We start from the raw sequence: 11336 nt of genomic DNA, 5'->3' as shown, positions 1-11336 counted from the left end.
TAGAGTACCTTCCGAGACTGGTCTCATAGAGGTGCTCGAGGCGAGGTCACGGGGCGAATCGTGCGGCGACGAGCAGCGAGCGCCTCTTGCAGTTGGCAAGGGTGCGCTTCTGCGCTCTGGACAGACTCTTTTGCCTCGTCCTGCCGACGCCTTCGATCGCGGAGCTTGGCTGCCGGCCGGAGTCGTCACCGCTTTCCGAGACTCGGCCTCCTCGGAGGACGAGCTGCCGGAGCTGCTGCTGCTGTCCACGGTCCGGCGCCGCCCCCGCCCACCGGCGGCAGGGCGGAAACCGTCTCGCGGCGGCGCGGTGCGGCCTCGCATGCTTGTGCTTGTGGCAGTCCGCACGCGGTAGATTGCTGCGGCGCGGCGCGGCGGGCGCTTCGCTTTATTTTCGTTTCATTTGGTTACAGTGGGTTGCGGGCATTAAGAAAACGTACCATTAAGAAACCCTACCAAGCGATTTCCGCAAAAATCTAAGAAACCACGGCGCGCCGCAGGCGCGGCCCCGAGAAAAGGCCAGACACGAGTGTGAACGGGAGGCCCAGCTCACTCAAAATTTCTCTTCGCCTGCGGCGCGCGCACTTGTCACTTTCCAAGTCTGCGGTGTTCTGAGACTGAGTGGATGGAGTGAATGGAGGCGTGTGTGCGTCTTCCCGTCATCCAGACAGAGAGCCGACTCGCTCGGCGGCAGACTCTGGCATCGCCCTCGCGGACCGTAGCTAGCTTACCTCGTACCTAAAAATCCTTCGGGCGCCGGCGCTCTGGCTTGAGTGCCCCGGCCGTGGGAGCTAAGAAACCACGGCGTGGGGTGGATGAGGGCTGTGGAAAGGCTTAGAAACGGCGGCGTGCCGCGCAATCCTGTTTTCTTGATGCCCGCAACCCACTGTACCTCAACAACCAATGGGGTTCCACCCGTCCGCTCCCTTGTTCTTAAAACAAGAGTTCTTACACCCGGCCGACACTTCAGGGAAAGAGGGTTGCAAAGAAAGAAAGAAAGAAAACAGACAACCCAAGGGAGGGATGGGAGGACGGCACGCCGCCACCACACACACACACAGGGATTTTAAGGAGAGGGGTGTGGTGCGCTAGCCGTCGCCCACCCTTGGGCGTCCGCCTCTTCCTATCTCTCTTCGCAGTCTCTCGCCGATTCTCGCTGCAACCTTCATGCCACCTCGCGGTCGCCCCCTTCTCGTCGTGCTCTCCCTTGTCGCTTCTTCCTCTGTCGCGTCGCTCTCCTCTGCCTCGTTCTGCGACGCCGCCGCCTCCTGCCGGTCCCTTGTTCTCGCGGCTTCTTTCGCCTTTCGGCGCAGCTCCGCCCTCCTCGCTGCATATCCTGGCCCCTCGAGTCTATCGAGCTCTCCTCGAGCAAGGACGAGTCTTCTGACGCCCACTGCGATCATTTGCCGCCCAGTCATATCGTTGCTCAGGTCCACTCTCTCTTCGAACACTTGTGCCTTCACGGATGATGCCGGCGCTGGGGTCCCCTTCGGGTGCATCGTGACAGCTGACAACGGGATTTCCACTGGTTCGTCCTCCTCGGAGTCGTCTTCCCCGGCTTCCTTCCGCTCGGCTCTACGTTCGGTACGTTCGGCGTGGCTCACCCTCCATGCCGTGAACAGGCGCTTTATCCACCCTATATTCTTCTCTCGTTCCTCTGCCCGTGCCTTGGTCTTGTCGTTGTTTCGCACCCATGTCTCCCATGTCTGTATGGCAATCGAGGCTGCCTTCCGCCCTTCCCCATGTATGCCGTTTTCAACGTTCCGCTCCATTTTCGGACCGCGTGCGTGATCCGTCTCCACTTTGCTATCTTCCATCTCAGTCTCTCCCTCTGCGACATGAGGGGTCGTCCCCGTCGTTGGGTGTCCCGCTGCCCCCCCCCCCCCCCCTTGGTCCTCCCCCTCCTCGTCCGCCTCGTCGGTCTGTCCGCCCTTATCCCCTTCCTTCTCTAGACGCAACTTGTCCTGCGCCTCTTTTATCACGGCCTTGGCGTGGTCCGTGAGCGCCTGTGTCATCGCCTTCAGCCTCTCTGCCGGTGTCTCGCCTTGGCGCGGTTGCATCACGCCGTCGTAGGCTTCCTAGCCTCGACAGCCTCGACAGCCTCGACAGCCTCGACAGCCTCGACAGCCTCGACAGCCTCGACTGCTTGACGCACGCGACGCGCGCGGCGCCAGTCGTTTTGCTCGCCGGGCGGCCCACACGCCGCCCCGTCTCGCGCTTCCTCGCGTGCTCGGGCCTCAGCGGGCAGCACCTCGTCTAGCCGCGCTGGCAGGCTGGCCTTGCTCTGGATCTGGCGTGCGCGCGCGCTGTCAGTCTGCTCCGATCGGTGCTCCCGAGGATCAGCAACCGGTGGTGAACCACCGGCGTGATACGACCCGCAGCCTACTCCTACTACCGCGCGCGCGCGCGCGCGGGCCGCCGCGGGCACGGGCGGGGCGAGCGAGCGCACCATCATTCAATTGGTCGTACGGGGCCGGAGGGATTTTTTATTGCAGGGTGTCGCTGTAAGCAAGAAAAAAAATTTTTTGCACACGCGGCCGATCGTGTGCAGCGTGTGTGTGCGTGTGGGCCCGTGTGTAAGATGAAGACGGATGGACCAAATTCTTTTTGCCCGGCCGCGCGCAGCGCTAATCGGGCGTCCTTTGCTCCTCCGTGAGCTAAATATACGCAGAAGATGCGGTCGAAGATGCAGTCGGTCCTCTTTCGAATGCGCGGAGCGCCGGCGCGCAGCGCCACGCCGCCAGGCGTCCGCCGGAGGCTCCCCGGCCGACACATCCCGGCAAGCTTGCCGCGCGCAGCGCCCCGCGCCGCAGGCCCGCCGGAGGCTCCCCGGCCGACACACCCCGGCTGCTTCCGCGGGCGCGGGAGCGCCGGCGCGCTCGCCACGCCGCGAGGCGTCCGCCGGAGGCCCGCCAGAGGCTTCTTGCTGCGGGCACATCCCGGCAAGCTTGCCGCGCGCAGCGCCCCGCGCCGCAGGCCCGCCGGAGGCTCCCCGGCCGACACACCCCGGCCGTATTCGCTCGTCCACACTCCTCGCCCTTCTCGCGCCGCTCTTGCGCACCTCTTGCGCCCCCCTCTTCCCCGCCGGCCCCGAGAGACTTGGCACGCACCCCCGGTGCGGGGGCCTCCGCAGGTGCGGACGACTGCGCGGCCTTTTGCGCCAGACGCCAGACGTGGCAGATAGAGTCTCGCTCCTGTGGGCAGTTCTCCGCGTCCCGGGTAGAGCGAGCTCCCGAGGTGCTACCCGCCCGCTGCGCGCATTGGACTCCAAGTCGATACGAGCGCGCCGCGCGTGGAGCACGCGGCGCGCTCGCATCGATTCGCCACTTCCAGCGTGAGGTGGGGTGTGTAAATAGAGCTTCAAAGAAAGGAGGACCAAGCCGCAAGCGCACCAGCGACACAAGGGACCGTTCTACTAATGCCCTCAAACCAGGGACCTTTGGCAAAGGGGCTGGGAATGCTGCGCTCTCCCACCGCCCACCCCCCGGCCCCGCGCCGCCGGCCGCGCCCAAATAAATAAATAAATAAAACGGACACTCTACTAGGAGATGGGTAAAAAGGAACAGGTCCCCGCCCTGCGGTCTTTGTGCAGGGTTCTTTGTGGGTGTGGTCGGCGACTAGCCGGGGTCGTCCTCCCGACCGCGCCCGTCGCCCGTCCGCCGTCGAATTCATCGGGACACGGGAGACGCGGGCGGCGGGGGCTCTCTCGGCTGCGGACGGCCTACGGGACCGGCCCCAGCTTCGGCTGAGGGCTGAGGTAGTGGTAGTGGTAGAGCCCGACAAGCTGCCGAGCCCGAAGGAGGTGGGGTCCTCCTCCTCACACCCGCCGTCACCCCGGCGGCCCGCGCACGCACGCCGTCTGAGCCTAGCGCAGCGCGAACTCGCTCTGAGCCTAGCGCAGCGCGAGATTTGCGCAGCAACCCGGCCGGGCAACCCTTTAAAAAAAGTTATTTTTTGAGGACTTTGAGGCAAGGCGCCGCGACGAGCACGCTCCCTGACACGTACGGACGCCGTTGCCCGTACGTCCGACGCCGTTGCCCGTACGTCCGACGCCGTTGCCCGTACGTCCGACGCCGCCGCAGCGCTCTATCACAGCCGCCGCTGCCACCGTGCACACTGCCCTTCCATTTCACGCCGCCCTTACCTGCAGGTCAGCCCGCACGACAGCATCATGGGCACTCCCGCGCCGGGCTGCAACGGCACCGTCTTCAACATCCTCAAGGAGGGGAGCGGCGCTGAGGTGGCCAAGGGTGCAACGGTGACAGTGCACGCGACCGGCGTCGTCAAGGAGTCGGGCAAGAAATTCTGGTCCACCAAGGATCCTGGCCAGAACCCGTTCACCTACCGGGCCGGCGTGGGGCAGGCAGCGCCCGCCTACCTCGCGACTTCTCCCGTCGAGCCCACGCTGAGCCTTGGCGCGCGCGTCAGGTGATCAAGGGCTGGGATCAGGGCCTCCTGGGCATGAAGCTGGGCGAGGAGCGCCAAGTGATTATTCCGGGCGCCGAGGGCTACGGCGCGGCTGGCTTCCCCGCGTGGGGAATCCCGCCGAACGGCACGCTCGACTTCACGCTCGAGGTGCTCAAAATCGAGTAGACTGCCCCTAGATACTTCCTCCCGACAGCAATAGTGGCGCGGCAGGGTTCCTCGGCACGCCGCACCGTCTCGAGGTTGCAGTCGGTACTCCCTCTGCAGCCGCCATTTAAGCAGCACATGCTTTTTGAACCAAAACGCACGACGCATGTGCGGTTGGCCCCCATCCCCGCGGGGTGCGCGTGTTACTCGTACGCTGCCGCGGCTCGGTATGTGTCTGAGACGGTTTTTGCGCCCGCCCCGACCGCGCCGGCCGGGCCCCGCCTCGTGAGCTGGCCTCCGCGGCTGAGCCGTGCGCACTGTTTTTTATAAGCTTTACGGGTTTACCCTTAGCCACATGTGCATGCACATGCACATGTGACATGTGCATGTGCATGCAGGATGTAGTAGCGGCGTAACATGCTAACATCCACCGATGCTCATGGACACACGGAGCCGGCCGGCGGCCTCGAGCCGGCGGCAGCATGCGGCACGGGCGCCTCTAAAAAGCATAAGCAATTTTCAGGATCCTGTGCGCGAAGCAATTCAGGATGCGCGCGCATCCACCATCCTGAATTGCTTCATGCATCTTGGGATGCTCGAGGCAATCGAGATTAGAATGGAAATCGTATTGGGCAAATTCAGATGCCTGCCTCAGCATCTCAATTGCGGGTTCCCCGCCCCTCGTGACGCGGGCGCCCGCGCGGCCCGCGCCGCGAACGACGCGCGCAGCCGCCCGGTGTGCGGCGGGCGCGGCCCTTCTCTCCGTCGATGGAGGCTTCTACTCAGGTGGAACGCGACCGAGAAAAGCCAAAAACAAAATGTGGGCATACAGGCGACTGGCTGCGACCACTGGCCGACGCGCCGACCACTGGTAGGGTGCGAGACTCTCCAGAGACGGGTCAGAGTGAGACGGGTGACGAACCAGAGGCACCTTGGCTTGGCTTGCATCACATCACGCCACGATGGATTAGAGTGGGTGCTTCGTCCAACCTCGCGCGATGGTCACGCGCAGATAGCCGCGCATGAGCGCGACCGGGGACGAGCCATGACCGCATTGCAGGCAGCAGCACGAGAATCACGCACCACCCATGGCCCAAAGCTGCCGGCGCCTGACGACCTGTGGAGAGGGCCGATCACACGTCCTCGCAGCGCCAGCAGCCCCCCCCTCACGGCGAAGCCGTGCGGCCAAAGTGTTCCATGAAGTGCGCCACGTCTTCGGCGACGTCGGCGGCTTGCGCCTGCGCGGGAGCCGTGCCGGCAGCCGTCTTCTCGGCCTGGGCGTGCACGACCGTGGCTGGCGAGGCGAACGTGACGGCGAGGCCACCAAGGGCGGCCGCCACCGACCCACCCTTGAGGACAGCTTTGACAGCGCGGCTGGGCATGTGGTACCGAAGGAGGACGTCCAACTTTTTGATGATAGCTCGCTCAATCTCCCGGTTCGTCATCATCCTGCTGCTCCGGGGTGCTCCCCTCGGGGGGGGGGGGGGGGGTGGAAGACAGACGATGCCGCGCGGACCTCTAACTCCAACCTCAGCAGCCCGCCAGCCCCTCCCTCTCCCGAGGACCTCGAGACAGGGCCTCTCACAGGGTACCCACCACCCCTGGACCACCCTCCCACCCACCCTCGTCCCGTTGATGGTTGAAATGCGAGAGTAGCACCGGCGTCGCGCGCGTAGTGATGGCCAGGGTCTCGAGGCGACAAGGTGGACGCGAGCCGCGGACAGAAACAGGAGCAGAAAAGCGAAGCAACCCCACCTGCACGAGCAGGATCTTGAAAGGACGGTCCTATTCCCACCTCGCGGGGCCACTTCTTAACGTCCCGTGCCTGTGAGCTGTGTAGACTCGCTTCTAGTGTAAAGAAAAGAAAACAGACAAGCCAAGCCAAACGAGGGACGGGAGGAGGACAGGGTCCCTCCTGCACGAGCAGGATTTTGGAAGGACGATCAGGCCCCTGCGGAAATTCTTTTTGTACCTGTGTTAGTGCCAGTGCGCGCCAGTCCTGTGCCTAAAAGAAAGAAAGAAAGAAACGGACAGCCCAAGGGAGGGATGGGAGGACGGCACGCCGCCACCACACAGGGATTTTAAGGAGAGGGGTGTGGTGCGCTAGCCGTCGCCCACCCTTGGTCGTCCGCCTCTTCCTATCTCTCTTCGCAGTCTCTCTCCGATTCTCGCTGCAACCTTCGTGCCACCTCGCGGTCGTCCCATTCTCGTCCCTAGTGTCGTAAAGAAAGAAAACAGACAACCCAAGGATCAAGCAGAGAGGGCGAGACGGCGGCGGGGCCGCGGCCGAAAAAGGCTAGGAGGGGGGGCCGGGCCCCGCATCCGTTGCCCAACCAGCGGAAAGCGAGTGGGGGGAGGATCGAGGGGATAAGAGGGCCCCTCCGGACCGAGGGGGGGAGGCCGAACGGAGAAGCCCTCGAGGGGTGACGTCGAGTGAGGATGTACGTCGTGTGCGTGTCTGGTGTTTATTAGCTCCGAGTAGAGGGGGCGCTCCGCTGCTAGGGGAAACCTGGAGCGCGGACTAACCCTCGGAGACCCGTGTTTACTTTACGGCCCTCTCCCTGCGAACGCGCACCCCCCCCCCCTAGGGGTCAGGGCTCTCTAGCCCGTAGCCCGATCCCGATCCATCCGGCCCGCTGGGTGCGCTTCTCAGCTCCCCGGCCCTGGATGTGAGGCTAATGACTGCACTCCAAGTGCTCCAAGTGCCCCCAAGGGAGGGATGGGAGGACGGCACGCCGCCACCACACAGGGATTTTAAGGAGAGGTGTGTGATGCGCTAGCCGTCGCCCACCCTAGGGAGTCTGCCTCTTCCTATCTCTCTTCGCAGTCTCTCGCCGCTTCTCGCTGCAACCTTCATGCCACCTCGCGGTCGTCCCACTCTCGTCGTTCTCTCCATTGTCACTTCCTCCTCTGTCGCGTCGTTCTCTTCTGCCTCGTCCTGCGACGCCGCCGCCTAGTGTCGTAAATAAAAATAAATAAAACGGGCACGCCAAACGAGGGGTGGGAGAAGGACAGGGTCCCCACCTGCACGAGCAGGATCTTGTAAGGATGATCAGGGACACAGGGGAACGGGAGCGGGGAGCGCATCGCGAAACGGAGGGGGGCTGGGCAGGGTTCACCCACACGACAGGGTCCCAGGGATTCCTCTCTCGTATAGGACAGGTTGCACCCGGCGGCACGGGGGCAGGCGCGGGCCTCCTACTGGTTGCGCTCTCCTAGTTCTCCTGCTCCTGACAAGGGACAGCGACAGGCTCGCAGCACGGTGGACTCCCTATTCCACTGGCGATCTCTCTCGACTAGCGACCTTCCTCCGGCTTCTCACCAGCAGTCTCTCACTACCACGGGCACACTGACAGAGGCGGCCAAAAGGCTCACGTGGGTGGCAGGGCGGTGATAGGAGTCTCGTGTCGTGCGGGCGTTTGCGATTTGCAAATTCTTTTTGCATTTGCGCTGTGCCCGCTCATATGTGTTGTATGCTCCATGCCACCTTCACGTTGACGGCCGCGCCACGGCTTGCCGCCGCCGGCGCCCCTACGCGCGCCGCTGTTCGCCTGAGCGGTGGCTCGGCCGCGCAGCTCCGGCTCTGGACGTCCGGGTCTTGACCCTATGCGCACCGCACAGCGATCGCGCTCGAGGAGCGGGGTCTGCCGTACGAGCGGTGCGCGGTCAACCTGGCGGAGAAGCCCGCCAACTTCACGCAAGTCTACTCAAAAGCCGTCGCTTTCTCGCCCCACCCGACGCTCTCCAGAGCTAAGGTGCCTATCCTCGAGGAGCTCGGCGGAGGGGTTCCGCCTCTTGTTGAGAGCCTCGTCATCTGTGAGTACCTCGAGGACCGCTGGCCCGCCTCGGAGGCGCGCTCGGCGCAGCGGCGTGCGGCATGCCGATTGTTCGTCGACCGGTACTCGGCCGCCATGCCCTACATGCCGCTTCTGCGCGCTGAGGAAGGCAGCGAGGCGGAGGCCGAGGCGCGGCGCGCGCTCGAGGAGGGCATGCGGGCGGTCGACGCCTTTCTCTGCGAGTACGCTGACGGCGACGGGCCCTTCTTTTTCGGCGAGAGCTTCTCGCTGGCCGAGGAGGCGTGCGCTCCGTTCGCGCTGCGCCTGATGCGCGTGCTGCCGGCATTGCGGCCGCAGCACGATCCCGCTTCGATGCTCGAGGCCCTGGGCCTGGCTCGGCTGGCGACGTGGCTCGATGCGGTGGTGCAGCGGCCGAGCGTGACGTCGACGGCGCCACCGGCGAGCGACATGGTTGCCGCCTCCAAGCTGCTGCTCGAGCGGATGAAGGGCGCGGCAAAGTAAGGCCCGGGAGGCGCTGGCGGGAGGTTCGTCCGCTCGTCCTCGGCCGCGCCGGTGGGCCGGCGGCCTGACATGAGGGCGTCTTGGACAAAGCAAAACCGCTCTGACGACGCCGGAAAATGAAAGGCCGTGCCGGCAGCCCTGGCAATTGGAGCACTTGGAGTGCAGTCCCGGAACATCACAAAACCCCGTATTTCTTTTTTGTACAACACTCAAACGTACGGATAGGGGGTCTGTGCACACACTGGCTGGCCCCTCCCCAGATTGCAGATAGGTAGGTAGGTTGGTCTTGTTTGGCCCAAAAGGGCCCTGCAATAGGTAGGTACAAGGATCAAGGTACCCCCTATTTTCATCTTTTTCGCTTCGCTGCGCGGCCTGGGGATAGGTAGGTAGGTAGGCGTTTTTGCGCGAGTCAGTGTGTCCAGAGGGGGTAGGAGCCGGAACCCTGGCGCCGATCCGGTATTTCTTTTTTGCACAACTCTGGCCACTGGTTCCGGCTCCTACCCGGATCTCATGAACGAAGCGGCCACTGAAGCCCTCAGCCTCTGCACGCTGCCGCCCGAAAGCCTACGTGAGGCGTCACGGCTGGCAGCCGCTGCTTTCGAGACCAGTCCGCCCTATGTCGCGCTCTGCGGCGACTGCGACCGCGCCTGGCGGCTGCAGTTCTTGCAATGGTTCTTTGAGCGCAACTTTCGCATTCGAGCCGCTGGTCCAGTCAACCGGGCGGTGTTTCGCGACGGACGGCTAGTCGCCTTTTTCATGTTCGTCACCCCCAACGTTCCAGACATCGGCCTGCTCGACATGCTTCGGACCGGGCTGCTTCAGGCGCCATTCCTCTTCGGCCCCGGCGTGGTGAAACGGCTCCTCTCGCTCAAGGCCGAGTACGAGCGAGTCGAGCAAGAAATCATCGCCGCACACGGCAACCCGCCGGTTTGTCGCCTGGAGCGGATGGTGGTCCACCCAGACGCACAGGGTATGGGTATCGGGAGCTATGCTCTCGGGCTTGCGCTGAAGGAGGCAGACGCCGCAGGCCTTCCGGTGCTGCTGAGCACGCAGGAGGAGCGGAACGTGAGGTTCTACAGTCGGCTGGGGTTCGAAGTCGTGCGGACAGATAGCCATGACGCGTACACGAGCTGGGCGATGCTCCGACAGCCGGTGCGATAGAAGCTAGTACGGGGGTGTGGACCCTGAGTTGACCAGGGGTTGTGCGCTGGGCCCTCCTGTTCGGCTCCAGCCAGTAGACAAGTCTTGTCATCAACAGAGTAGATGGATCTGACCTCGGGGCCGATGTGACCAAGCGCTGGTACCGTGGTTTTACCTCCCACCCATGGTCTCACAGTGTGCCGGCAGTCGCCGAGCAGTGTCGTGTGTCGCTCTCACACAAGCCGCTTGAACAAGCCGCAGCACAAGTGACTGAGGGCCAGTGAGGGCGAGCCCATCGCTGTCACAGCTGTGGCAGCCGCACAGTAGGCTGTGTCACCTGTGCAGAGTGTGTGAGCAGCAGAGGAGCTGCTCTCCGCAGGCTTCTGTTCGCAAAGATAGCCCGGTCGAACACCCCGGGTCGCGATTTTGGCAAGTGAATACGGGCGCTTTTTGACGATGAAATAAGAATCTACTGCCCGAGGGAAACACATAGACACCCACATGGTTGACCAACCCTAAGTGTGTGAGGGTCAGTGTTCACATTCACACCCCACTGGCACCGTGGCACTGTACAGTGTGCAGACCGACATACAGCACGCACAATGTAGCACTTACTAGTAAGCGCGCGCATCCCCCGCGCTCGCCCTCCACGGCCGCTGAGCGGCGCAACGCACATGCCTCCCTCGCGCGCGCTAGCGGCTCGGCGAGGTCGGCCGGCGCGAGCACAACCCCAAGACGATGCCGTAACGCGTAAGCGGGTGGCTGCGCCGCCGCTGCGCCGTCGGGGCGACGGCGACGGCGGCGACGGCGGCAGCGGGCCGGGCAGCGGCGGTGGCGGTGGCGGTGGTAAGGGCGGCGGCGTCGAGGGCGGCGGCGTCGAGGGCGGCGGCGGCGACGGCGGCGGCGGGCTCGGTGGGGGCGGCGACGGTGGAGGCGGCGAGGGAGGCGGCGGGCTCGGAGGCGGCGGCGAGGGCTGCGGCGGCGAGGGCTGCGGCGGCAAGGGCGGCGGCGGCGAGGGCGGCGGCGGCGCCGAGGGGGGAGGCGGCGACGGCGGCGGCGGGCTGGGCGGCGGCGGGCTGGGCGGCGGCGGGCTGGGCGGCGGCGGCGGCGGCAACGGCGGGCTCGGTGGGGGCGGCGACGGTAGAGGCGGCGAGGGAGGCGGCAGGCTCGGAGGCGGCGATGAGGGACGCGTGGCTAGGGCGGCGGCGGCGAGGGCGGATGTGGCGAGGGCGGATGCGGCGGCGGCGGACTGGGCGGAGGCGGGCTGGGCGGCGGAGAGGACTGGGCGGCGTGCGGCGACGGCTGCGGCGGCGAGGGCAGCGGCGGCGA

At 65.0% G+C, this 11336-nt stretch overlaps 2 protein-coding genes across 2 annotated transcripts; both read left to right on the top strand.

Annotated features, from left to right (window-relative positions):
- Positions 1-3956: 3956 nt before the first annotated feature.
- EMIHUDRAFT_445648 (hypothetical protein) lies at positions 3957-4715 on the top strand. Its single transcript, XM_005767505.1, has 3 exons — positions 3957-3998; positions 4046-4360; positions 4426-4715. Exons 2-3 carry the CDS (start codon positions 4169-4171, stop codon positions 4588-4590), a joined length of 357 nt encoding a protein of 118 aa, XP_005767562.1. The 5' UTR covers positions 3957-3998; positions 4046-4168; the 3' UTR covers positions 4591-4715.
- Positions 4716-8377: 3662 nt separating this feature from the next.
- Positions 8378-10028, top strand: EMIHUDRAFT_459372 (hypothetical protein; the record flags this gene model as incomplete). The annotated part of the gene is made up of 2 exons (XM_005767504.1): positions 8378-9026; positions 9388-10028. Exons 1-2 carry the CDS (start codon positions 8984-8986, stop codon positions 10026-10028), a joined length of 684 nt encoding a protein of 227 aa, XP_005767561.1. The 5' UTR covers positions 8378-8983.
- Positions 10029-11336: the final 1308 nt, after the last annotated feature.

This window comes from Emiliania huxleyi (assembly GCF_000372725.1).
Source record: "Emiliania huxleyi CCMP1516 unplaced genomic scaffold EMIHUscaffold_488, whole genome shotgun sequence".
Classification (NCBI taxonomy): Eukaryota; Haptophyta; order Isochrysidales; family Noelaerhabdaceae; genus Emiliania; species Emiliania huxleyi.
This window is presented reverse-complemented; position numbering and strand designations above follow the sequence as displayed.